This window comes from Miniopterus schreibersii, assembly GCF_964146895.1.
Source record: "Miniopterus schreibersii genome assembly, chromosome: 13".
NCBI lineage: Eukaryota > Metazoa > Chordata > Mammalia > Chiroptera > Miniopteridae > Miniopterus > Miniopterus schreibersii.
Window position 1 is genome coordinate 50,927,893 of NC_138113.1, and position 26,843 is coordinate 50,954,735.

A 26,843-nucleotide genomic window follows, 5' to 3' on the forward strand; every position below is an offset into this window, starting at 1 on the left:
CAGTAGCTTTGACTCATTCCTCTTTCACGTTCAAAATCCATCCAGCAACAAATCCTACTGGTTCTACCTCAAATCATATCCAATATCCAACCATTCTCACCTCCCTGGCCTAACCACCATAACCTGTCACTCAGGTTTCTGCAACAGCTTTGTTACCACTTACTACAGCATAACCCCTCCTCTGTTCAAATCCTCCAGTGACTTCCATCCCACTCAGTGAAATCCAAGTTCCTTACAATGGCTTACAAGGCCCTCACAACTGCCTTGTTGCCCATCTAACTTCATCTCTGTGGCTCTCCCTTATTCATTCTTTTCTCTGGCGACACTGCTCCCTTATTATCCCCTAAACGACACACGGCTCATATCTGGCTCCAAGCTTTTCCACCTTCTTGTTCCCCTTATCTGGAATGCTCTTCCCCCAGATGTTCAGGCCTGGATTGCTCCCTTGTTTCAGGGTTTTGCTCAAATGTTACTTTTTCAGTAAGTGCTTCCCTAAATACCCAATTTAAAACAGAGATACCCTTCCCACATCCACAGGGTGCCCCATCTCCCTTTCTACTTTATCATCTAACACATTTGTTTTTCATGTTTATTGTCTCTCCAAAGAAAATATAAGATCCATTAGGTAAAGGATTATTTTCTTTACTATTTTCCCCCAGCCCAGAATACATGTTAAATATTAGGTGCTTAATATTTAATGAGATTGAAAGCTCCCTAACTTGTCTTCTACTGATCTCTCTTTCAGTAGTCCACTTTCTCCTAGCCCCCAAGGTATACCCCCAAATTCATTTGATTATTCTCCTGCTTAAAAAACGTTGACAAGATTGTTATATCCTTCAGGGTCTGATCCCTAATTCATTTAAGCCTTTCCCTCATGGCCCAAAATACATTGTACACATTCCACATACTAACACTTTTACCATCCCTGAATCTACCATTTCATTATGCTTTTCACATATTTCTGCCTCTGCTTGGCCAAACTCTTATTCACCCTCCAGACCTGGCTATTCCATGATGCTTCCTGGACACTCCCATTTGTGCCACTACTGCACTCAGTCCCCACCTCCATTATACATGGTGCTAACACTATGTATTTACCAATCAGTTTCACCTACTGGACCATGAGATCCTGGAGAGCAAGTTCAATGATGTACTCAGACTGGTCTCCCCAGTGCTTAATACTATACTTGGCACAAAAATGTCTGATGAATAAAAATTTAATGAAAGAAGTTTAAAAGTGAATGAAATAATTTGTGTATAAGGGGCTAGGAAAAGAAAAATGTCTTCCTAAGAGTGAAAGTGCTTTCCAACTTCAAACCTGAACATGATGTCTGAGGGGGTTTTTGCCAAAGAAAAACTCACTCTGATAGTTTCAATAATAGTTAATTAGCACACTCAGGAATCAAAAATAATGATAGTTTCAGTTTTGCAAGATGAAAAGAGTTCTGGAGACTGGCTGCACAACAATATGAATGTACTTAATATCACTGAATTGTACACTTAAAAATACAATTAAATGAATAATGGCCCAAGGAGGGAAGACATTTACTTCAGTAAACATACTAATTTACAAACCAGATATTGAGTAGAGCATCAAGTGAACTCTGATGTAAGAAGCTGCATCTGCAATTTAATTAAAATTGACTTAAAAGAGCATTAACTAAGTTAGAGGAAAAACTAAGATTAGAACCCAGGTTTTTATTCCGCACGAAGAGCTCTCTTAAAATACCAACACATTACAATCCCAAAGAATTCAAGAAGTGAAGGCTAGCACTTACTGCATTACTTGCCTGTGAAAACTTAATGAAAAATGAAAGTAATACTGCAGGTAGGTGTTTGCATACCTGGGTTCTTATCTAGACTCTATCCGTGGGATCTCAAACAAATATGGCACATTGTAAGGCTGTCCCACCTCATCGGATTAATGTGAGAATCAAATGAAAGCCCTATTACAAGTGGAGAGTGTCATCATCTCCATCCTCATTCCTGAAGCTTCTCCAAGCCTCTCAGCAAGGTTTCCATCGATCCATGGGGGGTGAGGGAGAGATATAAACCCCTACCATTCTGACTAGGCAGAGTTCTGCTGTTCTTGTTCTACATGAGAACGAAAAGCAGGAAGCAGGAGAGGAGGGAAAAAAAGGTAGGAAGGTTGTTCATCAGGGGCAAATAACTTCTCAAAAGAAAGGATTATTCATACCTCCTATCAATTAAAGACTCTGAGAATCATAAGCTCTATATAAACTGTTCATGTTAAAATTACCTTTTTCCCCAGTGATGGCCCTGTAAAACTTTTACCTTTGGCATATTTCAGAAATTGTGTAATAGTTCCTTGGATATATATTTGTCTTTCCTACTCTACTGCAGATGTGTCCAAAGCAAAGACTAAGTATTTAGCTTTTAGGAGTTGTGGATTGTCTTAATTGGGTCAACATTCAGCTTCAATATAAAGCTAGGTGGCCAAGAGTTGTGCCTAAGAGAACCGGATGAAAGGAAGAATTGAATGAGAAAAAAAAAGAAATTTTATCTCCCTTTGACTTCCCCCAACCTCTATTATTTATTCCTAAAGACCTAGGCAGAAATTCCCTACTAATATTCTACATATCCACATGTTTACACATTAAGTATTTTTATATTAATAACACTTTATAAAAATGCAATGTTTTCACTCCAGGCATGAAAATATTTAGAGGAAAGTCACACCAAATTTTTTTTTTTTTTTTAAAAAGCTAATTCATTTGGCAAACAAATCTTGTGCAAAATATTCACCATATAAAATATGTGCAAGAAAAAATTTTAGAGGAAAAAATGTCCATTATGTGAATTTCCATTTCCATTTAGAATCTCATTTGCATATAAACTATAATAGTAATATTCTAACTTGTATAATCAAAGTGGTTGTAAATAAAAATCATAGATTTAGGTTTTTTCCTGCACTCACAATATACCTTAAGTTTCAGGAATGTCGGAAAAAGAATATCCTTGAGACAATGCCTAGCTCCAAATACCAGAAGTCATATGTCTTTACCACCTAATTCACAGAAACTTTTATTACAGTACAAAATAACAATAATATAGAAGCACAGAATATTTGGGGATTCCACAGATTAGTCCATTTTTTTCCAGATTTCTTAAGAATCACCCTGGGGAGCCTATTAAAAGTATAGATTACCACAATTCTCCCATAGAAACTCTAATTCAATTGCTCAGTGCATGACAAAATTTTTATTCCTCAAAGCAACTGGATGATTAGCTACGTTTGGAAAACAGTGATCTAATATAGTTCTCAAATTAGCAGGTATTAGAATAACCTGAGCTTTTAAAAACCTTAAACCCAGGCTGAAGCTTAGACGTGGCAATGACATCAACATCTTTTAAAAAGTTCCCCAGAGATGGTGAGAAGCCGATCTTGTAGAACTTGAAAAATTCTTGCAGAACCCTCTCATCAATTAAGAAATCAGGCTTGTTCAAGTTCACAGAGCTAAGCGGTACCAAAACTGGAGCCAGACCATGTGTCCTGACTCCTATTCACTGTATTTTTTAATGTAGTTTTTTTCATGTAGGTTGACAAAAAAAAAAAGATAAACCATCTCTTTTTGCCTCCGAATAATACTGCCACTTAACTAAGTTAAGATGGAGCTAATCTTTGTTTCAGAAATTACCAGAAAATATTTTCTTAGTGCTAATACAAAGACTACTACTTAATCTTTAGTTCCTACTAAGCTGTTAATATATCTTACAAAGAATTCTTTAAAATTTTCTTTTTAACTTCTGATTCAGTATTTTAAATTTTCAAGTTATTTTTAAAGTCTAGCATCACAGTTCTTTATAGCAAAATTATTCTGACACCTGAATTTGGTGATATTGTTTCTTCACTACATGGAATACATAATTCTACACATTGAAGTGCTCTGTGAACTAACAGAGAACAGATTTTCCTTCTTCCACACACACGCACGCACACACACACACACACACACACACACAATGATTTTAGGCTCCATAGGCAAAACCTCATCATTGGTTTGTCCACAGATACTCAGAGTGGGAAACTTCTCAAGATATTAGCTAACCCGTTCCTAGAATTTTGTCATTTTAGTAACAAGATAATGTAAAAATAAATCATGAAAAATATATCAAGTGCAAGTTTATGTACTCGTAACTTTAAAGAGTTTTTTATTTTCTAAAAATTACTACTTGTTTAATGCTTTCTGGTGATCTTTTATTATTATAATACCAAAGTTGTCAAAATATCATTTTTATCCCTCACAAGATTGCCAGATACTTAAATATTTCAAATTTTCAGAGTTCTGTAGTTTGTGATTTCTGCTTCTGGTTTTGTTTTTTTGGTGTTTGGAATGCTTCACCAAAAGCAGACCACGTTACTCCACAGGCAGAGAACTTCAGCAATCTGTATATAGTCGGGAGTACAATGTGTACTTTTGATTACTTCTGTTCCCAAAGAAGTAATTGCCAGATTCTAGATTTTTAAATATTCTACGTAAGAAACAGATGCAATGGGTTTTGCAACCACACTCAATGAATTCTAGTAGTTTGAAAGAAGGAAATCTCTCCCTTTTTCTTAAACATTGAGATACCAATGTACAAGCATGTGCTGCTTAACAAAGGGAGCGCATTCTGACAAATGCGTGGTTAGGCGATTTCATCATTATGCGACCATCACAGAAGGCACTTGCTTACACAAACCTAGATGGGGCAGCCTCCTAGAATCCTATGTGCTCTATTTTTACAGGGTTGGGTCTCTGCACACCAGCATCACCGCAAACAATGCCTTGTGCTAAGATGTTAGAACAGCTACACCTCAATGGGCCACAGGAGTTTTTCAGCTCCATTGCTGTGTAATCCTACAGGACCCCTGTGGTATAGTCAGTCCATTGTTGACCAGACGTCATTTCACTGCGGAAGACTGCAAGTTAAAAACCTAATCAAAACTTCAGTATGCTGTTGACGCTATTTAAAATCTGTAAAGACCCCCCAACCATTAAATGGCACCAAGAGTATGCCTCTAAAGGAAGAGCAAAATAAAAAAAAATAAAAATCAGATTCTCAGTTAAATGTTCAAGTGACATATAATATTTAGAAAACTGGGCTAGATGGATGGGATGGATAATCCACGGAGTTTCCACTAAGCGCTACACTAAGGTTGACAAAGCCTAAGTAATTGTGTTAACATTTTAAACTTGAAACTTGCCGTTTCAGATACACGGCCTTTCGGGTTGCTTAAATATTTTCTAAAAAAAAAAAAAAACAAAACCAAAAAAACCCCCCCAAAGAAACAAAAGAAAAAAAAAAAAACCCAAACATGTTTATTTTTCGAAGTGTGCTAGGGTACCAAAGACAACACCAGTTATTACCAATTCGTGGCTGGTCCTGTCTGGCCCTGGCCCGCAGCGCCAGCCCGGGGCGGGGGTCGCACGTGCGGCGGGCGGGGCGGGAGGCCGGAAGGACCCGCAAGGCGGGCAGGGACGGGACGGGACAGGACGGGACGGGAGGGGGCCGGCCTCCCCGCGGCCGCCAGCCCGGCCTCCCAGGGCGCCGTCCAGCGCGGCGGCCCGGAGACGCCTCTGTCATGCAGGGCCCGCCCGCCCCCGCCCAGCCCTCTCCTCCGACACACAGACAGACAAGGTTCCGACCTGCCGCGCCCTGCGTGTTCACAGTCTGTCATGTTTGGTCAGGAGCGGGGCGGGGCTGCGGGCCGGTCTGCGGGCACGGGACCCCGGCCGCCCGCCGTAACGAGGCGGTAAAAACTCACGGTTACTAGTGAGCGACACAGACACAGACTTTCCAGTCTGTTAACAACCACGCCAGAGAGATGGGCTCTCTGCAAACACGGGGCGCGGCCGCGGCCGGCGCCGCCGCGCTAGTCTGTCTCTACTCGCCGCCGGCGGCCGAGGCTCGGGAGCGGGCGGGCGGACGCGCCGCGACGCGGGGGTTTGGACAGTGGCCGTGGCGGTGACTGCTCCTCACCGACATGGCGGCCCCGGGACGGCGCCCGACAAGATGGCGTCGCGCACCAGCCCGGGACTAGAGGCGCAATATCCCTCCGCGCGCCCCGCCTCGCCCCGCCCTCCCGGCCCGAGCGCGTCAACCATTGCAGGATGTGGCTGTCAATAACCCTCAGGGGCGGGTCCCCAGCTTTCGTGGGGCGGTGGAGGCGGCTCAGGGCGGGGAGGCGGCTTCCTCCCGGGTCTCGCCAGCGTCTCGGTGCGGGCAGGGTCTCGGGGGAGCCTGGAGGACGCCCCCCACCGAAGGCTGGGCAGGCCCCTAACAAATGGTTTCTGAAGCCGTCCTCCGGTGTGGGCTGTGTGGGGTAATAAAGAGCACTCGTGGGTATTTTTGTGTTTTTTATTTTTTATTTTTGTTACTCAAATGATGGAGAAATGTACCTTCTCCTTCAGGGTTGTAGTGAGCCTCTCTTTTTGTAATGTTTAGTGCTCAGAATCACAATTTGAGGAAAATAGCTTGCCTTAGTTCTGGAGGAAAGTTCCTTGCTTTTTATTAAAATGATGAATTTAATGCTTGATCCTCCCAAATATCTGACTTGTTTTTGTCATTGCTTAGTGAAAACAAAAAGGGCCCACGGTGGCCAGGCAGGGCGGGGGGAGGGTGGGGAGGGGACCGCAGGGCAGGCAGGGCAGGCTGCGTGACCAGGTGTAACTCGGCAGGATGGTCTGATCACAAATTCCTAAGTGGGCAGGTCAGGGCAGGTGGTCAAGGTCTAGGCCTGTTAGCTTCCTTAGCAACGCCATTCTTTGCCTTAAGTGAGCCCTGTTCCTTGTTCTCTTGCATCTAGTAACACACCTTTGAAAGGTAGTGGTAATTTTCGTTTCCAACACCTCCACCTGGCCAGAGACTATGGAACTTCTCGTTATCTTGTTCCCCGCTTATTTACTTGTAAATGATAAATGTTAATTATCCCATACCCACCAATGTAAAAGCAGCATGTATCTCACCATTTTGTTTTTTATCCAATTCTAATAATTTCAATGCTTTGCTTTCCCCCACACCTCCCTAATCTACCACCAATGGATTTCATGCCCCTTTCTTATAATCTCTCCTTTGATTCTAATGCATGAAAGGGACTGGAAAACTGCGTTTGTTCCAGAGCCCATTTATAATCCTAGCTTCATCCCTTCCTGTGGAAATTACATCAATACCGAGCTCAAATATGCCCTGTTTCAATAAGCCTTCCCAACCACAAACTGTCTTTTCTTCTGAATCCTCTTAATTCTTCATACTTTTAAATGAACTTTCTGCCTAAAAGTTATGTTTAAGCCCATTGCATGACAACACTCTACAAGTCACGTAAGCCGTGTTTCCTCGTTAGGAAAATGTGGAACAGCACCTGCAGTACGGGTCCTGGGTTGCAGTGAGCATTAGGTGGGCTGAATGCGAAATATGCCTGGTATCAAGCGAGCGCTCAAATCAATGTTAGCTGCGGCTACCGCTTTTTTAAAACACTGAGGTTGCAAAGAAACCAGTGGAGAATCCGAAGGACCAAGCCTAAAAATTACAGTAAATAGATAGATAACGGGTCGCCGAGCTCAGCTAGGGGCATAGGCTCAGGGCGGCGCCCGCGCGGAGCCGCGGGGGATAAGAGCGCGCGTGCGCACTGGGACCAGAAGCGCGTGCGCAGAGGGGGCGGGCGGCGCATGCGCGGGCAGCTCGCGCGGCTCCCGGCGCCTCTCCTCTCCCCGCTCCCGCTGGAGTGGTTGTCACTCCGTAGCTGCGGGACTCGGGACGGGAGGATGGATTTTGAGAATCTTTTCTCCAAACCTCCCAACCCGGCCCTGGGCAGGACACCGGTCGTGGACTCCGACGCCACGGATTCGGAGGACAGGTGATGCCCCGTGTTTTCCTGCTCTGAGCGCCGGGGCCCCAGCGGGTGCCGCCCCCTCGCGCGTTTCCGAGGCGCCGGGCTGCGCCCAGGACGCCAGGTCGCGGGGGGCGTGGGGAGAGAGTGGGCCACGCGGGACGCCCGGACGTGGAGCCGTGGGGCCGGCGGGCGCGCGGGCGGAGCCGGAGCCGGAGGTGCGGGCCCGGGCGCGGCGAGGGTGCGCACGGATGCTCCCCTTTCTCCGGGCGAGTCAAGAGCACGTGCGAGCTCCCGGAAGGCAGAGGTCATCTGTCATTTCTCACCCATACGCGCTGGGCACTTTTTTGGGTAGAAAATGCGAAACCGTCAGTTCACCAGGCGGTGAAGGATGAGTGAATAGTCTGCTCATATTCCACTGATTAGCATCGAAAGACCCTAAAAACCATTATAAAGCAGCAGAGACCATTTGGATATTTTTCCTTTATGTTGAAAAGGGAAATGAGGCCGCTGGCCAAATGACGCTAATTTATTCATCGCATTCTTGGAGACGTGGGTAGTGTAGTTTGCACCCCTACATTCATTCATTCTTTTCCCTGTGACCTTGAGATGCTAAAAACCCATCTTCTAAACATGCATCTTAGCTCCAATTTCCCTAAGCCAAAAAAATAACACACAGCCTTTACTCCTTTATTTCTCTCATCTGCGGGAAGTCTTATTCCGGTTGACTTGACCTCGATATCGCTCAAATCTTTTCTGTCTCACATATCTTAATTGGAACTATTGCTTTAATTCAGGCTACCATCAAGAGCTTTACTGTGGTGGTTTACACAAAATATTATTTAATCTTCACAACCTTTAAGATATCCTCATTTTTGTAGATGAGAAAGTTGAGGCACAGAGATGATAAATAACTTGCCAAGATTATACAGTGTAAGTGGCAAAACTAGGATTAAGTTTCTTAGTCTTACTCTAGGACCTATGATTTCATCAAGCATGATTTCATGCTTCTAAGGCACAGTGGCTAAAATAAGACCTATAAATATTGAAAAGAGACAAAAACACTGATTACTTGCAGATGATAGGATCATCTACAAAGAAAAAGGAGAAAACAATTAGTAAACTATTGAAATACATGAGAGAAATTAGCAAGGTGAACCATCACAAAAAAGACAGTAGCAACATATAAAAAACCACTAGCAGCCGTCAGTTTGAAATGTTTCTGAACTGCTTTTATGTCCTTTTATGACACTTTCAGATTTTTGCCAAAATCTCAGGTGAAAATGGTGCTGCACTGTGGTTGTGGTGAGCGTCTATGAATTGTTACTCCTTCATATCCTTTGCGTTTAAAAGTTTTTCTTTTTAAAATTTTGAGGATCTCTAGTCTGTATATATTTTACCCCCAGTTTGTTATTTGACTTTTGACCTTGCCTGTGGCATTATTTTCAATGCATACTTGTTTTTGTTTGTTTTAAAAGCAGTCAAGTGAATCTTTTACGGTTTCTGGAGGTGTTTTTATTTTTACTAGTAACTTTCGTATGGAATTATTTATTGAGCAACTGCTATATACAAGACATTATTCTAGGCCTTGGGGATATAGCAATAAATGAAAGATATTTTAAAAAGTCTTGTATTCCTGAGATTTATATTCTTGGAGCACAGACAATATGTAAATATACAACAGGTCCTCACGTAATGTCATTTTGTCCAACATTTCATCCCAAGGTTGATGAGATGCCGCAGGAACCTAACTCCTGTGTACATCAGTTAGCCTGTGGTAAAGTTGGTTGCATTATATGCTTCACCACAGTTGCAAGAGCCTGTGGATGTTACTGTATGGTATTTTAGGTGATGATCAGTGCCGTAGAGAAAATGAAAGAAGGGTAGTTGAAGGGAGGATGGATGTAGATATTTTAAAGAAGGTAGTTAAGGGAAAACTTCTATATTAACACTGATAAGTAATATTTGAGAAGGGACCTGAAGGAGGTGGAGGAGGTTGATACCTAGCAGGAGAATGTTCCATATAAAGGTCCTGAAATGCAGTGAGCTTGGTGTGATTGAGTGACGGGAGCAAAGTGACCAGAATGACAATTGGAGTGGAGTAAGAGTAGTCAGACTTGAGTGGTATTGGGTAGGGTGAGGGAGGCGGATCATGTAGGGACTTGTAGGTGACATAATAAGGACTTTGACTTCTACCCTGAATGAGGTGAGAGGCCACTCAGTAGAAGAGCGACAGGTTAGTGGGTCATTCTGCTTGTGTTGAGAGTAGAATGTAGAAGGGCAAGAATAGCTTGCATCATAGTATTAGTGGCAAGAAGTGGTGAAATATGGATATATTTTGAAGATAAACTGGATGTCTTCACAGATTGGATGGGGGATATGATAAGAGTCAAGGTCAACATCAAGGATTTTGGTCAGTATCATTAGAAGGTTGGAGTTGCAGTGTAAGATAGCAGGAGTTCAGTTTTAGATATATGAAGTTCAGTTTGGGATATATTAAGATTATGTCTAGTAGGTACCAGGGGGATGTGGTGAACAGGGAGTTGGCTCTGCCTGCCCGAGTTCCAACCTCAGCCCCACCATTTACTAGGTCTGTGACAAGTTACATAAACATTCTGTAATTCAGTTTTCTCCTTTGTAAAACAGGCTTTTAAAACAGTAGTATGTATGTCATAGGGTTGTTGTGATATGTGTAATGCGTATGGGACAGTGTCTGGCACAGAGTAAGTGCACGTGTTAGTTGCTGCTGTCATCATTACTCTGCCAAGGAAAGATGAATTCCTGTTCCCTGTGATTCATTACTGAAAACTAGAGCAATGAAGGTCCACAGGATTTGGTTTATTGGCTCTTGCAATGGTAGCTTCTGTAGAAGGCTCAGAACTTGGTAGCTTATTTGATGGGTGTAACTCTGAAGCTCCGACTGGAGACAGATCAGTGGTAAACTGTTGGATTAAATGGAGCTGTGAAGCCTAAACTCCTGTAACTTGGAAAGAAGCACGAAACCACTATCACATTCTTGTCACATGTTGTTTTGAGCATGTTTACATTGCCTAGTTCTTGCCTTTATCTGGCCTGTAACATATATCTGAAACTTTATTCAATAGTCACTGCTTTCTGAGACAAAATTGTGTTCAGTGTCCTGTATCTATGGCATCAACTATTATTTAGGTTTATTTATGAATTTTATTGGCTTCTTTGTTCACCAGGGTTGTTGTTGTGTTTTTTTTTATGTCCTGTCTTTATCTTTTGTGGGTTCACTTTTAATTTTGCTGGAATATCCTCAAGTAACTTTACTTGACGATATGCATGCAATCTTCCACTTGAATAGAAGTTTGGGGCTCTCCTGAGCTCTCCTGGGAAGGCACCCTACATTCTACCTGAAATACTCTTCTCCCTTGCGTTCATTCCTCTTTGTTTGCTAACTCTTGCGTGTCTTTTAGGTTCAGAAAGCCTCTGTCCCCCAAACCTGGGTTGTGTGCTTCATATATATTCCTGTACTTACCACACCACATTGAAATTGCTTTCCTTCTTTCTCTGAAGCAGATAGAAAGTTCTCTGAAGGCAGGGATAACATCTGTTTTGTTCATTGTTGTATCCTACAATTTAAAACCCAGAGCCTGGTGTATGGTAGATACTCAGTATTTGTTGAATGAATGGATAAATTAAAAAGCTGCTAATACTTGAGATACTTGAGCATTAAGGTTTTGTATTCTAAAATTCCAGTTTTACTTTTTACTCATAAACATGTTGCTATTTATTGCTCATCATAATTTCATACATTATTTCTCTAGAGTATTTGGAGTAGAATTTGAATTTAGAATTTCTTTGAGGGAAAGTTGAAGATAAGCCAAAGCCAGGATTTTAGTACTTTGGTATGAACCCTTTTCAGGTTGAAAAAATCCTCTTGTGTTATTTCATATTTTTGCTACAGAATCGATGATGAAATAGATGATACAGAAGTTGAAGAAACACAAGAAGAGAAAATAAAATGGAAAGTAAAACTGGAGTGTGAGCATATTCCCAAAAAAGTAAGATTAAGTTAGCATATTGAAAAAACAGCACAGTAAACTCTTGATTTTGCGGACCTTGATTTAAAGGACTTTGGATTTAGTGGACAAAATTTCTGGTCTGTGTGTCGTGTGTGAAAATTAACACCCTATTAACTTTTAAATACTGTTAACCAAGATTTGCTTATAATTAAATTAACTGGTTATTTTTATTAATTCACTGTTATTTTGAACAAATTTTAGCGAATAGGCCATATGTTGGTAATTTCGCCGACATAAATAAATGTTACACGTTTACAACTATAGTCTACATATTTAAATCCAAGAGTCACTGCTCGTAAGCATTTGGTGAATAATTAGCACTTGATCACACGGTATCACACACGGTAATTGATTCTGTTGTTATGTGGTGTGACTTTCTGCAGCAATTTTAATGTGTGCTGGAGGACGTTCCCACGTGCGCTAAGTCATGCCCCAGCCTTGTGCACTTGTTTACTCTTGGTGACTGGTGAATGCACGCATTTACTAGACCTGTTCAGTATAAATTTAAAATTACAGTAATACAATTAGAAAACTTTTCTGTTAAATTAAACCTTTCATACATACTTAATTTTAATTGCATAAACATGTCTACATAAGTAAAAACAGATAAACTAACTAATTTGTCAATTTTTTAACATGAATTCAGAAAACATACTTTATTATATAATGGACTTTCAGCTTTAACAGACAACTCCCCCTTCCCTGAATTAGTTCATTATATCGAGGTTTTACTGTAATGGATATGAGAAATATTTTAAGGATCCTGTTTGTCTCATTTTAGTTAGCATTTGAGACCCAGTTACTTATATCAAAACTAGTTACACTTTTTAAAAAATTTATTATTTGAGGGCTTTGTCATTTAGCATGAACTATTTTTAGTGCATTGCTTTGATTTTTGTTTTTCCTATTTCTGAAATGGGTTGTAAAGTGTTTCAGAAACTTCTTTTCAAATTAGATCTAAATTTTAAGGATATTGATTTGCTAATTTAACTAACCTTAGTGATTTAAAGCTTAAAGCTTGTATTAGTTTGTTAGAACTGCCATAACAAAGTACCACAAGCCCTGGCCAGTGTGCTCAGTGGTTAAAGCGTCATCCTGTGTTCGAAGGGTCATGAGATCTAATGCCGGTCAGTACACGTACCCAGATTCCAGGTTCAATCCCCTGTTGGGGCTTGTGTGTGAGTCAGCCGATGGGTGTTTCTCACGTAGATCTCACATCAATGTCTCTCTCTCAATCTCTGTCCCTCTCCCCTTTCCTCTCTCTCTAGAATCAATGAAAAACATATCCTTGGGTGAGGATTAAAGAAAAAAAGATTTGGGGGTTTACTCCTCTAATTCAGCGAAGTACATAGAGTGTACAAATTCAGAATCTTCCCTCAAATTATCTTCAAGGATGGCTATGTCGTGCTGGGTTTTTGTTTTTGTTTTTTAATTCTGGAAAATTTCAAATACATGAGTGGAAAGAATAGTATATGAACCCCCATGTACCTATCACACAACCTCTGCAATGATCAATTTATGGCCAGTCATTGTTTCTTCTTTATAACCACATTGTTTTGAATCATGCTAGGTTTTTGAAATTGCAAATTTAATTTATACTTAGTTTAGGCACTTTGGAAACTCTGCAACAGCACCGAAAAATTTGCTACGTAGAAAATCAAGAAGTAAGGACTATGATGTATACAGTGATAGTGATATCTGCAATCAGGAGCCAGAAGATAATTTTGCTAAAGAACTTCAACAGTATATACAAGCCAAGGAAATGGCAAATGCCGCTCGGTCCCTACCGTCTTCTGAAGAATCCAGGAGGAAAGAGGAAGCGAAGTGTTCACAGAAAGGTAAAGGGCAAACTATTTTACCGTTTGAAGGCCGTCTAGAGGAGCGATCACAGTTGTTCATGAAGTGGGGAGGGGGTTCTCCTGCATTTAATAAGGTTATGGGCTTATGGATATTTACAGCAGATGTGAGCTTACATAGCCTGAGACCCCTGCCGAGCCCTGGCCGCTCTGTGTACAATGCTCAGTTTGCAGGAGGAGCTGAGAGTTCAGGAGGGTTATCAAAGGCCATGACTGCTCTGAAAGGGCGAATGCTAAATCCCGGCCTCTGCGTATATAAGGGACAAGATATGCCTGTTTGTATTGTTGTCATCTGAAGACGAATTGATTTAATGTCAGGGATGGCTGTGTGTCAGACTAAACTCAGACCTATATCCCTTTACATATCTTAGTTTCAGGTATACAGCATAGTGATTAGACAGTTCTATAACTTACAACATGAGTTATGTGAATAAGTCTGACACCATACATAGTTATTACAGTGTCATTGTATAAATGAAATTCTTAATCATCATTTACTGCCTCCTCCCTTAAAATGTTTTTCTTTTAAAATATGGGTCATAGATAAATTTAATCTATGTGAAATATTTTCAGTAAAAAATCCGATAGTAATATATGCAGTCAGTTTAAACGTTTAAAGTTTTACCGTTATAGTGCTATGGCAATTCCTAATTAGATCCATCATACCCTGAACACTTCAGAGGATCTGGCTTGTGGCTAGACCGGGGACCGAACCCGCAACCTAGGTATGTGCCCTGACTGGGAATCAAACCTGTGACCCTTTGGTGTATGGGCTGATGCTCCAACCAACTGAGCCACACTGGCCAGGGCTGCTATTGTATTTTTACGTCATCATTAAAATTAATTTTCTGTTTTTAGCTGGGAAACAAAATCAAAACCTTAAAGCTGCACGTAAGAAGAAAATGAAGCGGAAGTGGCCTGGCGCTGCAGACAAGGGGTCAAATGGATCACTGAGGACCAGTGGCTTACAGGGACAGGTACAAGGACAATTTCTGCCTTACCCTCAGTTACAAGCTACAAAGTGAGGGTTATTGGTAGTGAAATCGTTTCTGACCTCAGTGGGCTACATGTTCTCACACAGGAGCTGCCAGAACTCACTTTAAGGCCTCATATACCTGTTGCCCCGAATACAGGCACATGAGCCCCTTGATTTTTGAGTGTTGTGCTGTCAGTGTCTATGGAAAAACTGACAGGGTAGCAGGGGGAAGATACAATAATCATGAACACATTTCAAAGGCCACCAAGTCTTACAAAGTTTCTGCTGTTGCAGTCCGTGGTCTACTGATTCTTGACTCCCTCTGGAAATTAAAAATGAATATATCCAAGCATTGGCCTGACCACCCACTCCCTACCCTCCTCATAGTTTGATTTTGCATGTAGAAGTTCCTCTTCCCTGGTCTACACATGTAATCAGGGTGGGACAGTAAGTGACTCCTCTGGGCTCTGCTTTTCTGAGAGCTTCTAAACTGTTAGCAACCATTTTTATTAGGTTTGGCCACAGGGATAAGTGGTAAAATACTATAAGTACCAAATAGTATAGATTGGAATATATTTATGTAAAATCTTGCTCTGCCCCCATATTTTACAAATGAGGAATCAGGCTCTAGGGTTCAGTTGACTGCCCATGGTCACAGAGGGCCAGGCCAGTGCTGGGACTTTGTGTCTTGACCACCTTCATCAGTATTCCCTTTCACTAACTTAACAGGTTATTTCGCCAAAGCTGATAGCTCTTCTACATGGGAAACGAGTCTAAATATATATGTTACAATTTCGTAACATAACCAAATAAAACCAGAGATTTTAATTGACATATTTATAAGACACATTTGATAGTGCTCAGTGGAAATTTGACCTTATTATGAAGGAGACATATAAACATACAGCCAGCTCCCTTCTTTGCACATACTGTTATTTCTCAAACTCTTCAGAAATTTGATGTGCAGAAGCTGGAAGCTGTATTGTAAGTTAACACGCTAGTGGTGGTTTATGATCCTAAGTGCTAAAATGTATTATGAAATACCCCTTTTGTTTTTATACCTTTATCACCATCTTTGAGGGAATAGTTTTAGTTACATTTGTTCATTTGTTTAAAATTTATTTTTTAATCCTCACCTGAGGACATGCTTAGAGAGGGGAAGAGGGAGAGAGAGAAAGAAGCATCGATTGGTTACATTTCTTACAATCCCTGAGTGGGAATCAGACCCTCAGCCCAGGTATGTGCCCTGACCAGGAATTGAACCGACAACCTTTTGGTGCACAGCACTCAGGTCAGGCTGCATTTGTTCATTCGAGCTGGTTAGTACACTCAGCCCACGCCCCGAGAGCATCTCACTGAAATGAGACATCACACTGCTTTCAGTTCTTAGGATTTTCAGTTTTGCCTCCATTGTTCTAAAAAAGCTTGTTCTTACACCTCGCTTTTTATCACAAGTAGTAGTGCTTTTATTTATTTTTTATTTTTTACACATTTGAAAAAGAAGGGCAAAGTACATTAAGATATTCAAATTGTATAAGTACTAATGTTCAATGATGGAATCCTGTTGAAACTGACAAGACATTGATTTTTCAACTCGTGTACAAAAGTCCAAATCTTATACATGAAGGTCAGTTTAGAAGAGTCACTTTTTAATGTTTTGTAGGTGGTTTAAAGTAATTTTGTGCAATGGAATAAAATATTTAATTTTCTGTTTTCTCACATTTCATGTTTTGTTTTTGTTTTCAAAGGATGGTAAACCTAAAGAGAAGCAGCAGCACGTGCGAATGAGCCAGGGGTTCATCAACCAACACACAGTGGAGCGCAAGGGAAAGCAAGTTTGTAAATATTTCCTTGAAAGGAAATGTATTAAGGTACAAAAACTGTCAGCAAAAATATAGCAAAATGTAAAGTATAGCAAAAATGTACTAATACCAACTCCTAGTTCCATTAAACATTCTAAACGCTTACCTGTTTCCTCCTTGACAAGGTTCACTTAGAAAATTTTACTGAAATACCCTTTTAGGTTTAAGAAAGAATTTTTTAAAAATGTCTTGTATTACAAATGTTCAGGACTTAATATTTTAAGTAGGTAAATGTAATGTGGTCATAAGATAACTCACTAAGAATTGGACCGTACAGCTTCTAAGACTTTGTTTTTTTCTGAGATTGCTTAAAGTTTAGCGGGAATTGTAGTGACGTAACTGAGAAATAATGCCTTTCTCTGTTCCTTCTTTGGCCCAGGGAGATGAGTGTAAATTTGATCACGACGCAGAGATAGAAAAGAAAAAGGAAATGTGTAAATTCTATGTCCAAGGATACTGCACCAGAGGTGAAAACTGTCTGTATTTGCATAATATCCTTTATTACAAGATTATAACTTTCCTCTTCATAAATACTTACCCGAACATTTAAAATATGTATAATTTTGAATGAAACCAGTGTCTTAGCTGTGGCAAAATTTTATTATCCAAATCCAACTCAGTATTGAAGTGATTCAGTTGTACACAGATTTTTCCCCCTGGAAGAAAAGAGGGATTCCTCGCAAACTCTCTCAGATGAAGTACAAGCAGGTTCATGAGACTTGTTCAAGTTCCAGGAAGACCTGTCAGAATTTCTGCTGTGACATCCACTCACTGAATCTAAGAAGAGGCGGGATCTCCCTAATTTGAACATGCTTGTTTTCTGTATGTTCTGTACTCTGGGGGGGTTAGCTGCCCCTTACTTGAAGAATAACTCTCACTCCAGTGCACATGGTAGACATGTTGTAAAAATGTGGAACAGGAACATTTTAGAGAACAAGAAATCTCAAATTCTAACTTGAGATTCTTTTCCTAGGAAATAATGTTGACATTGTGTAAATTGATTGTATTACACAAAGGATCCAGATTTGCTAAGACATACCACTGTCATTGACTTTCATTCCTCTACCCCAAAAGAATGTTTTAAAAATAATCACATTGCTCAGCTGGCGTGGCTCAGCAGTTGAGCTTCGACCTGTGTATGATCCAGATCTCAGTTCTATTCCCGGTCAGGACACATGCCTAGGTTGTGGGCTGGATCCCCAGTAGGGGGCGTGCAGGAGGCAGCTGACCAATGACTCTGTCATCATTGATGTTTCTATCTCTCTCTCTTCCTCCCCCTTCCTCTCTCTGAAATCAATAAAAACATATTAAAAATAAAAATAATCACACTTCTCAAGGTATTTAAAACACACCTCTCTTTTTTTAAATTTTATTTATTGATTTTAGAGAGAGAGGAAAGGAAAGAGTGAGAGAAACATTGATTTATTGTTTCCTTGTGCATTCATGGGTTGATTCTTGTATGTGCTCTGACGGGATCAAACCTGCTACCTTGGTGTAGTAGGAAGATGCTCCAGCCAACTGAGCTACTGGGCTGTATCTTTTTCTTATATCAATGAAACGTATCTGTAGTCTGTTATAAGAGTGGATATGAAGGCAGAAAGTGTCCAGTAATAGTCAATAAACTTAATTAATATAATCCTAAAATTAGATTTTTTTTCATGTCACCCAATTTATTGTCTTAAATGGGGAATTTTCAATGGAGAATTCAATGTCTCTCCTAGTTGGAAAGGCCTTTAAGTAGGAAAAAGAAAGTCATTAAATGAATAACAGATTATTTTGGTTGGATTAAGACTGTCTTCTTCCTTAACATTTGGGATACATGAATATCCTTGCAAGTTTTACCATACAGGAACAAAATGTTACCAAGGCGAGCACTGCAAGTTTTCCCATGCTCCCCTGACTGCTGAAACCCAGGAACTGTTGGCTAAAGTAAGTACAATTTTAGTCATCTCTTGTTTGTTTTTTGTTTTTAGGAACATGTTTGAACTAAGGGTGAGAATTTGAAAAGCTACTGTTCTTGATGGAAAATGCCTCATAGCTTAGCATATGGCATATATTAGGGCTGATAATCTAAGAATTTACTTCAGTTTAGAATATTTTTATTCATTTTTATATTTTTCCTTGTAGCTTAAAGGAAAATTTACAGTCATTGCTGGTATAAATTCGGGTGTTCTTAAAACCTTCAATGCAGTTAGAAATGTTAATAACTAAGCTAAAAAAGGAAACAGCAAATAGGAGCAAGGTACTCCTGTCATTCTCTTGGATGGAAAGTTAAGGATCCTTAATTGATAAACATTTTAGAGTCACATCGCAGAATACTGTATTTTAAAGTGTTTTTCTTCAGATGTTCTTTCAGTCCATGAGAAAGGATGATTGAAAAATAATAGTTGTTTATATTCTGTCATTTCCCATATGTTATTTGGAGCAAGTCTCTCCAAAATTAAATTGAAATATAAGTGAAAATAAAAGATTCTTTTAAAACCAAGCCATACCATATTGTGGCAGTTTTTTTGAGCACATGCAAATGTTAGAAAGTCAAAGGTGCTTATTTCTAGATATTTTTAGGTTGTAAAATCTGAAGGGTTACTCTAGAATTAGAAGTCGTACCAAATATTTGATTGTTTAATAGTATGAAATATGTTTGGAAAAATGACATGTAAAATTTGTTTTTCAGTTTCTCTTACAGTCAATATTATTAGATGATTACTAGGGTGAATATTATTGGGATCGTGGAAAAAATTACAAGTGTATGATGATATATGTGATGATGCATAAAAATGATTATGTGTGACTTTTTTTCATATTTTAGGTTTTAGATACTGAAAAGAAGTCATCATGAAAATCAAAAGCATAAAAAAAGGTAAAATTAGGATTTTGCTCATTTCTTTTTTTCTGAAACATCTCTAGAGGTTGACATGGAAACAGGGTTTTTTCCATTTTCTCAAATAGAAATTGCTTTCTCTCCCCTCCCCCACTAAAAAAAATTATAAAATATTTGGCACATATGCATAGATATATAAGGTGTCCCAAAAAATGTATACACACTTTGAATAATTATAAAGGCAGTGTTTATTAAAATACATTTCATTTTCAAAATGTAATAGAAATCAGCTTTTAAAGCATGTATACATTTTTTGGGGACACCCTGTATATTGTGGGTCTCCATGGACCTGCTTCCTCTTCTGAGTTTGTCACTATCTTTTATCATTTTATTGTCCTCCTCTGTTTGTAAATTTACCAAAGGTACATGATTCATTAAATAGTATATTTAGTTGTGCTTGTGTTTGGATTTTATTTAAATAGTGTCATACTCGGTATTAATTGCTAACTTGCTATTTTCACTCATTATCCTTCTAAGATTTATGTAGATACATGCAGCTGTCATTCATTCATTTTTACTCCTATGTAGCATTTCAGTCATCGAATAGAGTTTATTTAGTTATTCTATTGATGGACCCTGAGGTTACTTTCAAATTTTTTTTTTTTTAAAATATATCTTTATTGATTTCAGAGAGAGGAAAGGAGAGGGAGAGAGAGAGATAGAAACATCAATGATGAGAGTCATTGATCGAGCCCTCAACCCGGGCATGTGCCCTGACCGGGAATCGAACCCTGATCGCCTGGATCCCAGGTCGAGGCTCAACCGCTGAGCCACGCCCGGCCGGGCTACTTTCAATTTTTTAAATACAAACTGTTACTACAAATAATGGCGTTCATGTCTCCGGATATAAATGTGTGTGAGTTGTCCTGAGTGTATACCAAGGAGTAGAATTATTGCATCATCTTAATATTTAAGATGGTACCAATCTTCTGTAATTGTAGCAGTTTATACTCCCATCAGCTGTGTTAAAGAACTATTGATCCACTTGTCAACAATACTTCATTTTATTAGGACTTTAATTTTTTTACCAATTTAGTAGGTGTAAAAATGGTGTCCCATAGCTTTATTTTCATGAAATTCAACATCCTTTCTGATGCTTACGAGCTTTTGAGTTTCACCTTTGGTGAAGTGACTGTTGATGTATTTTGCTTGTTTCTAATGGGCTGATTGGCCTCTATACATTGGTTTTATATATTGCTGATATAATCCTTTGTGAGGTACATGTGGCAGATCTTTTTCCATTTTGTGAGCTGTCTTTTCACTTTTTTTGAGATGTCTCAATGAGTAGAACTACTTATTTTGGCAATCTTTTTGTTATGGGTACATTTTGTGTTTTGTATCTTATTTAAGAAATCCTTCCCTATCATGAGGCTGTAAAACACTTTAATATTTTTTAAGTTTTACTTTTTACATTTATATATTAATCCCTTGGAAATTATATCAGTTAACATTTGCCACAATAATGATGTTTAACAAACAACTACAAACTCTTGGTACCATGTTAAAATAAAGATTTCTTCTTTGTGCATCTGTAGATTGTCTGGGTTGGCTCTTCTGTATTTAAAGATTTTTTTGGTGAGGTTGGTTGGTGATACTAAAGAGTGTGATTTTTTAAATATTGTATAATGAAACATTTGAAAGATCTGCATAAATTAGTAAACTAACATTTTCCAAATAAACAATGTGTGACCTTACAAAATTATGCATGGGTAAAACACCCATCCAACCTGCAATGCAGACTAATGGATTTTCATGTAACAGTGCAGAAATTTCCTTGATGTGGTTTCAGATTCTGCATTGCAACTGGAAATTTGTTTGCATTTATTTATTTATTTATTTATTTTACAGAAAACTTATTTTAAAATTTTTTTCTAGTAATTTTATAATTTTTAAATTTATTGGGGTGACGTTGGTTAATAAAATTACAAAGGTTTCAGGTGTATAGTTTTATAATACATCATCTGTATATTGCATTGTGCATTTAACACCCAAATTCAAACCTTCCATCGTCCTATATTTGACCCCTTGCATTTGCTTTTAATATTCATTTGCCCATCATATTATTTTTAGCTTTTCTGAGTAAGTTTTATTTCTTATATGGGGCGTATAGTTGAGTTCTGCTTGTGACCCAAACCAAAAATTCTTTTCTTCTTTTGATAAGTGAATTAACCCATTCACATTTATTTAAATGACTGAACGTTTGCTTTAGCATCTGTCATTTTATATTATAGTTACTGTGTACATTATATGTGTATGCTTTCCTTTTCCATATGTGTTTTTCTTTAATAAATATTACTTTCTTCAGCTCATTTTTATTCTTCTTTTCCACTTTAGTCCAATAACCCTTATTAAGTTTCCATTCAAATCTTTCTTGTAAAGCAGTCTTCATTTTCGATATGATTTTTTTTCTTATTATTTCTGAGTCAGTCAAGTCTTGTTTCATTACTTCTATTTTTTTGCTCATTTCTGCCCTTAGTTTTTGAATTTCAATTCGAGTTGCTTTTTCAGATTTCCAAATAGGATGCTTCATTCAGTTTGGACTTCTGTGTTAGTTTTCTTCTGCCACATGTTTTGGGGGGGGAGGGGGGTGGCTTCGTTGGTGATTTTCACCACTGGGGTGTCCTTGTTTTGTTTTCTGCTGTAGCTTCTTATAGATGAAGAGTGCTTATGCCTGTGTTCAGGACTGTTCGCGGCTGGAGGTTTGGGGTGGTTTACTAGATTCCTCATTTAAAACACCTTCTTGTGTCATGATGACACGCAGCTTCTTTAATGGGTGGCGCGGAGGGACGGAATCTAGCATGTAAGTGAGGGGCTTGGTCTTCACCGAGCTGGTCAGCTCTTGGAACAGGAGAGGAGATAGAAGGCAGAGCTGCTGGCTGGTGGGTAAATGTTGTGGTAGGAAATTGCCGAAATCTGTTCTGATTTGTGTAGTTTTCTCAGTAAAATAGGAAGTAAGGTTAGGCCGAGTGAGGGTGGGTAAAGAGATGCAGGATTGGAGAGAGAAAACTGGGTTTCTCTAGGAAAGTACGGGGTAATAGATGGCAGGTGGATGTACAGTTAGACATTTTCATGTCATTAAATACTTGTACAGTATTTCTTTAAATTATTGTACAGTATTTTTAATGGTTGCTCATAATTCTGTTTCATGGCTTAATTATGGTTTTGTGCTTTTTTTAAAACTAGTTTCCTGTTGTTGGACATTTAAGTTGTTTCCAATTTCTTACTATTACAAATAAAAGTGGAACAATGTCATTCCTGAACTTGGAGTTCTTAACTTTTTTGGTGTTAAGATGTAAGAATGGTTATCTTCCTCATTGGTCTGTAAATTGTAGTCAGAGTAGACACTTATGTAAAATGTAAATTTTAGGAGTGTGATGATGTCTGTAACATAATATTCAAATACAGAATTTTCCAAGCACAAATAATGAGATTCTAAATATGCACTTTTATATAGTGGTACTTACTGATTATCATTAGAATAACACTGTGAAACTGAAACTGCCATCATCATGTTTTATTGCTGGGAAAAATAATAGCACCATTAACTTGCTGTATGGAGTACACCAAAGTCAGGGACACGTCTTAGCAAAGTCCTGTTTGAAAGTGTGAGTCAAAGTTATTTGGCTGTAACCTAATCCCACGAAAGCAAGAGAGGAAATGAAGAGGCAGACATGAAATCTCTTAAATAGTGTTACATCAAGTTAAAGGAGAGATTCCCTTAAATGTGCCCTGTGCACCTAAAGCAGTCATTAGGCCAGGGGTCTCTTACAGCTGGATTATTCAAGGTCCTGCCAACCGACCTGCCTCCGTTTCCACTTTCTTTCCCTTAGAGCAGATTTCCCAGTGCACTGCTGTAGCTGGGCCTCCGCTGTGTGGTACCCGGAGTCAGGATCTGCCTGTCTGCCTGTTTTTAAGCTCTCTGTAGTCCTGCCCTCTCAGCCTCTGAGCTTTAGTTCCTGCTGCCCTTTGCTCCTCTCTGCTCACCTTGGTTTCCTCCTGTGAACTAAAGCTCACTGCCCCCTGCTGCTCCAAGCCAAGCGCACGCAGAATGCAACCATAGTTAGTGAAAGAACCCAGACCAGAGGAAATACACATAAGAAAGCTGTAAGGGAAAGGCTGTGTATGGATGTACACGTTGTGTGGCCAGCGTGGTTATCCTGGCTGTATTAGATTTGTGTCTCATCTTTTTTGGAGCCAAAACAAGAAGGATGAACAGTTCATCTGTTTACCTCTTATTATCAGAAAGGCAGGATGCAGAACCTCCCCTAATGATGACTCCATAAAAACGGTTTTTATGTAGGACTTCATGGAAATCATTGACTAGAATGGACAACATTCTCATTTCTAAGATTCCGTGTGACAGATTTCACAACGTCTTCTGGTCACTTACGAAAAGCCACATCACAGTAAACCTCACTTATGTCAGTTTGTGAGATAAGTCAAGTACATAGCCTTTTGGTGTTCTCACGTGATCCAGTTGTAGGACTTAAGGAATTCTGACCCAGAGGTGTTTAAGTGACTTGCCCCCTGTCTTCGTAGATTTCCTGACCTCCTGCAGTTGTCTCAGTTCACTGACTTGTTTCTGATAAGCATAACCATTGGGGGGGGGGGGGTATGGTTATAGATTTTTTCCAAAGTTGCTTATAGAGGTCAAAATGCTGTGATTTGGTGATCCAGCCTGAATAATAGGGGGCTCGGACTGCGGTTAGAAGCACCAACACCACACTGGGGTTTAGTGAGACCAGAGTGTCTCAGGGTAAGCACCTGCTGAATGAATGCTAGGGTCCTGTACATGAAATCCTTCTTAATAACTATTGCAGTTCTACAGCTGAAAGCGAATCAGTTGCTACTGTTTACAGGTGAGGAAACCATGTCTGTAAGGTCTCCTGGCTCATATTCTTAGTTGTGTACCATGGCACATGTGTGCTCCCCTTCCTAAAGAATTCCAGTTTTCCTGAGGTGTCCCTCCCTCTTCCACGGCATGGTCTGTGCTTTGTGCATGGCAGGCCCTGGCTGCAACCCTTAGGGTTGTAGCAACAAGGGTCTAGAGTTGTGATTTCGACCGTGGCTTCACATTGAGATCACCTAGCACGCTTTGTAAAAGATACTGATGCCTGGGGCCCACTCCCAGAAATTCTGATTTGGGGTGGGGATGCTGGGGTGTGCACATAAGATTTTTAGTAGCTTCCAGGTGATTCTGAAGCACAGCCAAGGTTGAAAACCACTAGTCTCAGCAAATACTGGCAGTGCCACGCTTTCTGCCAGCAGTTGGTTTATGCTTGAAATAGGAATACATGTGCTCTGGTACACTTCTGGGAAGGTGATCATCTCCTGCGACACACAGGAAGGGGCTAGATGTTGCCATGTCTGAATATGACACCCAGAGCGGATGCAGCTGTCTTAGGTCTTCAAGGGGAGCTAGCAGACCAGCTGAAGATGACAAGAAAGCTGGGAAGAAGCTGGGTCCTCGATAGCTGAGCCATGGAATTCACCAGCCTTAGAGAGGAGAGAGCTGACCTTCAGACTGCGTATTATATATGCCATGTGGAATAATATATGTCATTTTACTGTTTAAGCCATTTTGATTTGAGTTCTCTGTTATCTGCAGCCAAAGGCAAGATGATAATTGTGAGCCAAGAATCAAACCTACGTTCATCTGTTCAAGTCCACATTTCTGCCCCTCACTCCTCTTCACTGAAGGCTGTGTTCACTGTCCTGGCTCCTGTTGACAGCACACAGTAAGAAGCCGGGGACAAAGGAGGAAGCACAATCACGGCAAGGAACCGACCTGTTTAGAGGGTTAAGAGGAGAGGAGGGAATGTACATGTTGAGTAGGGAGGGGAAAGCTGCCTGACTCTCCTCAGAGTGGTGTCGACTCCTGTGAAATGTGCAACACTCCTTTACATTATTTAAAAATGTGGGGGAAACAAACAGCTTTAGTTATTATACGTCATTAATTCTGAGGTACACGTTTTCATAGTTAACATCTCTAAGGTTGGAGTGTCTTTTACATTTGATAGGATATCGCATTTTAATTGTCAGTTTATTTTTATTGGTGGGTCTTATTCGGTTAGTGATGTATTTAGATTTGACTATAATTTTATATTGAAGTTGTGTGTGTATATAGTCATAAGTTTAATGTGAAATAAAATTTGTTGTGAAATTTATTTTGGATTAATAAATTATAAAAACAAAGAGGTGTTTTTTTTTAATGAAAAAGAGTGATTTCTGTCTCTTCCTCTCTACCAGCCCACTTTGTGGTAGGCAGAGTTCTTTCTTTATTGATTGATTTTTTTAGAGAGTGAGGGGAAGGAGAGAGAGAAAACCATCAGTTTGTTGTTCCACTTATTGATGCATTCATTGGTTGATTCTTGTATGTTCCCTACCTGGGGACCAAACTCACAACCTCGGGGTAGCAGGAAGACGCCCCAACCTGAGCTACCCTATCAGGCCTATGGAAGGCAGAATTCTAAGGCGGCTCCCAAGACTCCTTGCCCTGGTGGCTCGGACCCCTCCTCAGTGGGCATCACTGTGAGGGTGATGGATTTCACTCCCAGGACTAATTTATAATACACGTCAAAGATGAAGCAGTTTTACCTTTGATATAATTAAGGTCTCAAGTCAGTTGACTTAGAGTTAATCAAAAGGGAGATGTTCCTGGGTGGGTCTCAACTAATCAGGTGAACCCTTAAAAGACTCTGGGCCCTTCCTGGAGTCAAGGATGAGAAGCATGGGGGAGGTTCTCCTGCCGGCCTTGAGGAAGTTGCTGTGCTGTGGGAGGGCCATGGGAACTTCAGTCTTACAGCCACAGGTTACTGAATTCTGCCAACTACCTGAATGAACTTGGGAGAGGTGCTCCAGGCTCATTTTGTATGATCCCACTTAGCCCTTGAATCACCCATTTCAGAAGGAGCCCAGAATTTTTTTAATTGTGATTGAGTCTGGTCAGATGAAGATGCCTTGAGAATATAGCTTCTCAGATGTCATATAGGTCAAAAGTGACCTTTTGGGCCCTGGCCGGTGTTGCTCAGTGGTTAGAGCATCAGCCCATGCACCGGAGGGTCCCAGTTCAATTCCCAGTCGAAGGCATGTACCTGGGTTGTAGGATCTATCCCCAGCCCTCATCGGGGTGCCTGTGGGAGGCAACCAATCGATGTGCCTCTCTCACATCAATGTTTCTCTCCCTCACCTTCCCTCCCTTCTACTCTCTCAAAAAAAAAAAAAAAAAAGGAAAAATTATCCTCAGGTGAGGATTTATTAAAAAAATCACCGTTTGGGGGCTTTTGAGGAGCTTCAAATGTGTTCCACTTACCGGTGACCCCAGGGTACTGGTTCTTAAAGTTACTATAGTTGTGGGCTAGGGAGGAAAGCGAGATGGGGCAAGTCAT

General features: G+C 40.0%; 2 protein-coding genes across 2 annotated transcripts in view; one reads left to right on the forward strand and one right to left on the reverse strand.

Moving 5' to 3' along the window:
- ZC3H6 (zinc finger CCCH-type containing 6) overlaps positions 1-6,038 on the reverse strand; it is a 48,437-nt gene extending 42,399 nt beyond the window's left edge. The window contains exon 1 of the mRNA XM_081157184.1: positions 5,652-6,038. Within this exon, the coding sequence (XP_081013310.1) occupies positions 5,652-5,683 (32 nt within the window). The 5' untranslated portion in view covers positions 5,684-6,038. The remainder of the gene's footprint in view (positions 1-5,651) is intronic.
- Positions 6,039-7,656: 1,618 nt separating this feature from the next.
- Positions 7,657-25,668, forward strand: ZC3H8 (zinc finger CCCH-type containing 8). Its single transcript, XM_081157185.1, has 9 exons — positions 7,657-7,858; positions 11,763-11,859; positions 13,484-13,718; positions 14,595-14,713; positions 16,461-16,583; positions 16,954-17,065; positions 18,394-18,503; positions 19,384-19,434; positions 25,064-25,668. The coding sequence occupies exons 1-8, from the start codon at positions 7,671-7,673 to the stop codon at positions 19,411-19,413; spliced, it is 1,014 nt and encodes a 337-aa protein (XP_081013311.1). The 5' UTR covers positions 7,657-7,670; the 3' UTR covers positions 19,414-19,434; positions 25,064-25,668.
- The last annotated feature ends 1,175 nt before the right edge of the window (positions 25,669-26,843 follow it).

Excerpts from the sequence above, each read along its gene's own strand:
- ZC3H8 (XM_081157185.1), top strand. The coding sequence starts at position 7,671 with ATGCGCGGGCAGCTCGCGCGGCTCCCGGCGCCTCTCCTCTCCCCGCTC. Across the intron at positions 13,719-14,594 it reads AGCGAAGTGTTCACAGAAAG|CTGGGAAACAAAATCAAAAC; the intron begins GTAAAGGGCAAA and ends TTCTGTTTTTAG. Across the intron at positions 17,066-18,393 it reads AAACTGTCTGTATTTGCATA|ATGAATATCCTTGCAAGTTT; the intron begins ATATCCTTTATT and ends CATTTGGGATAC.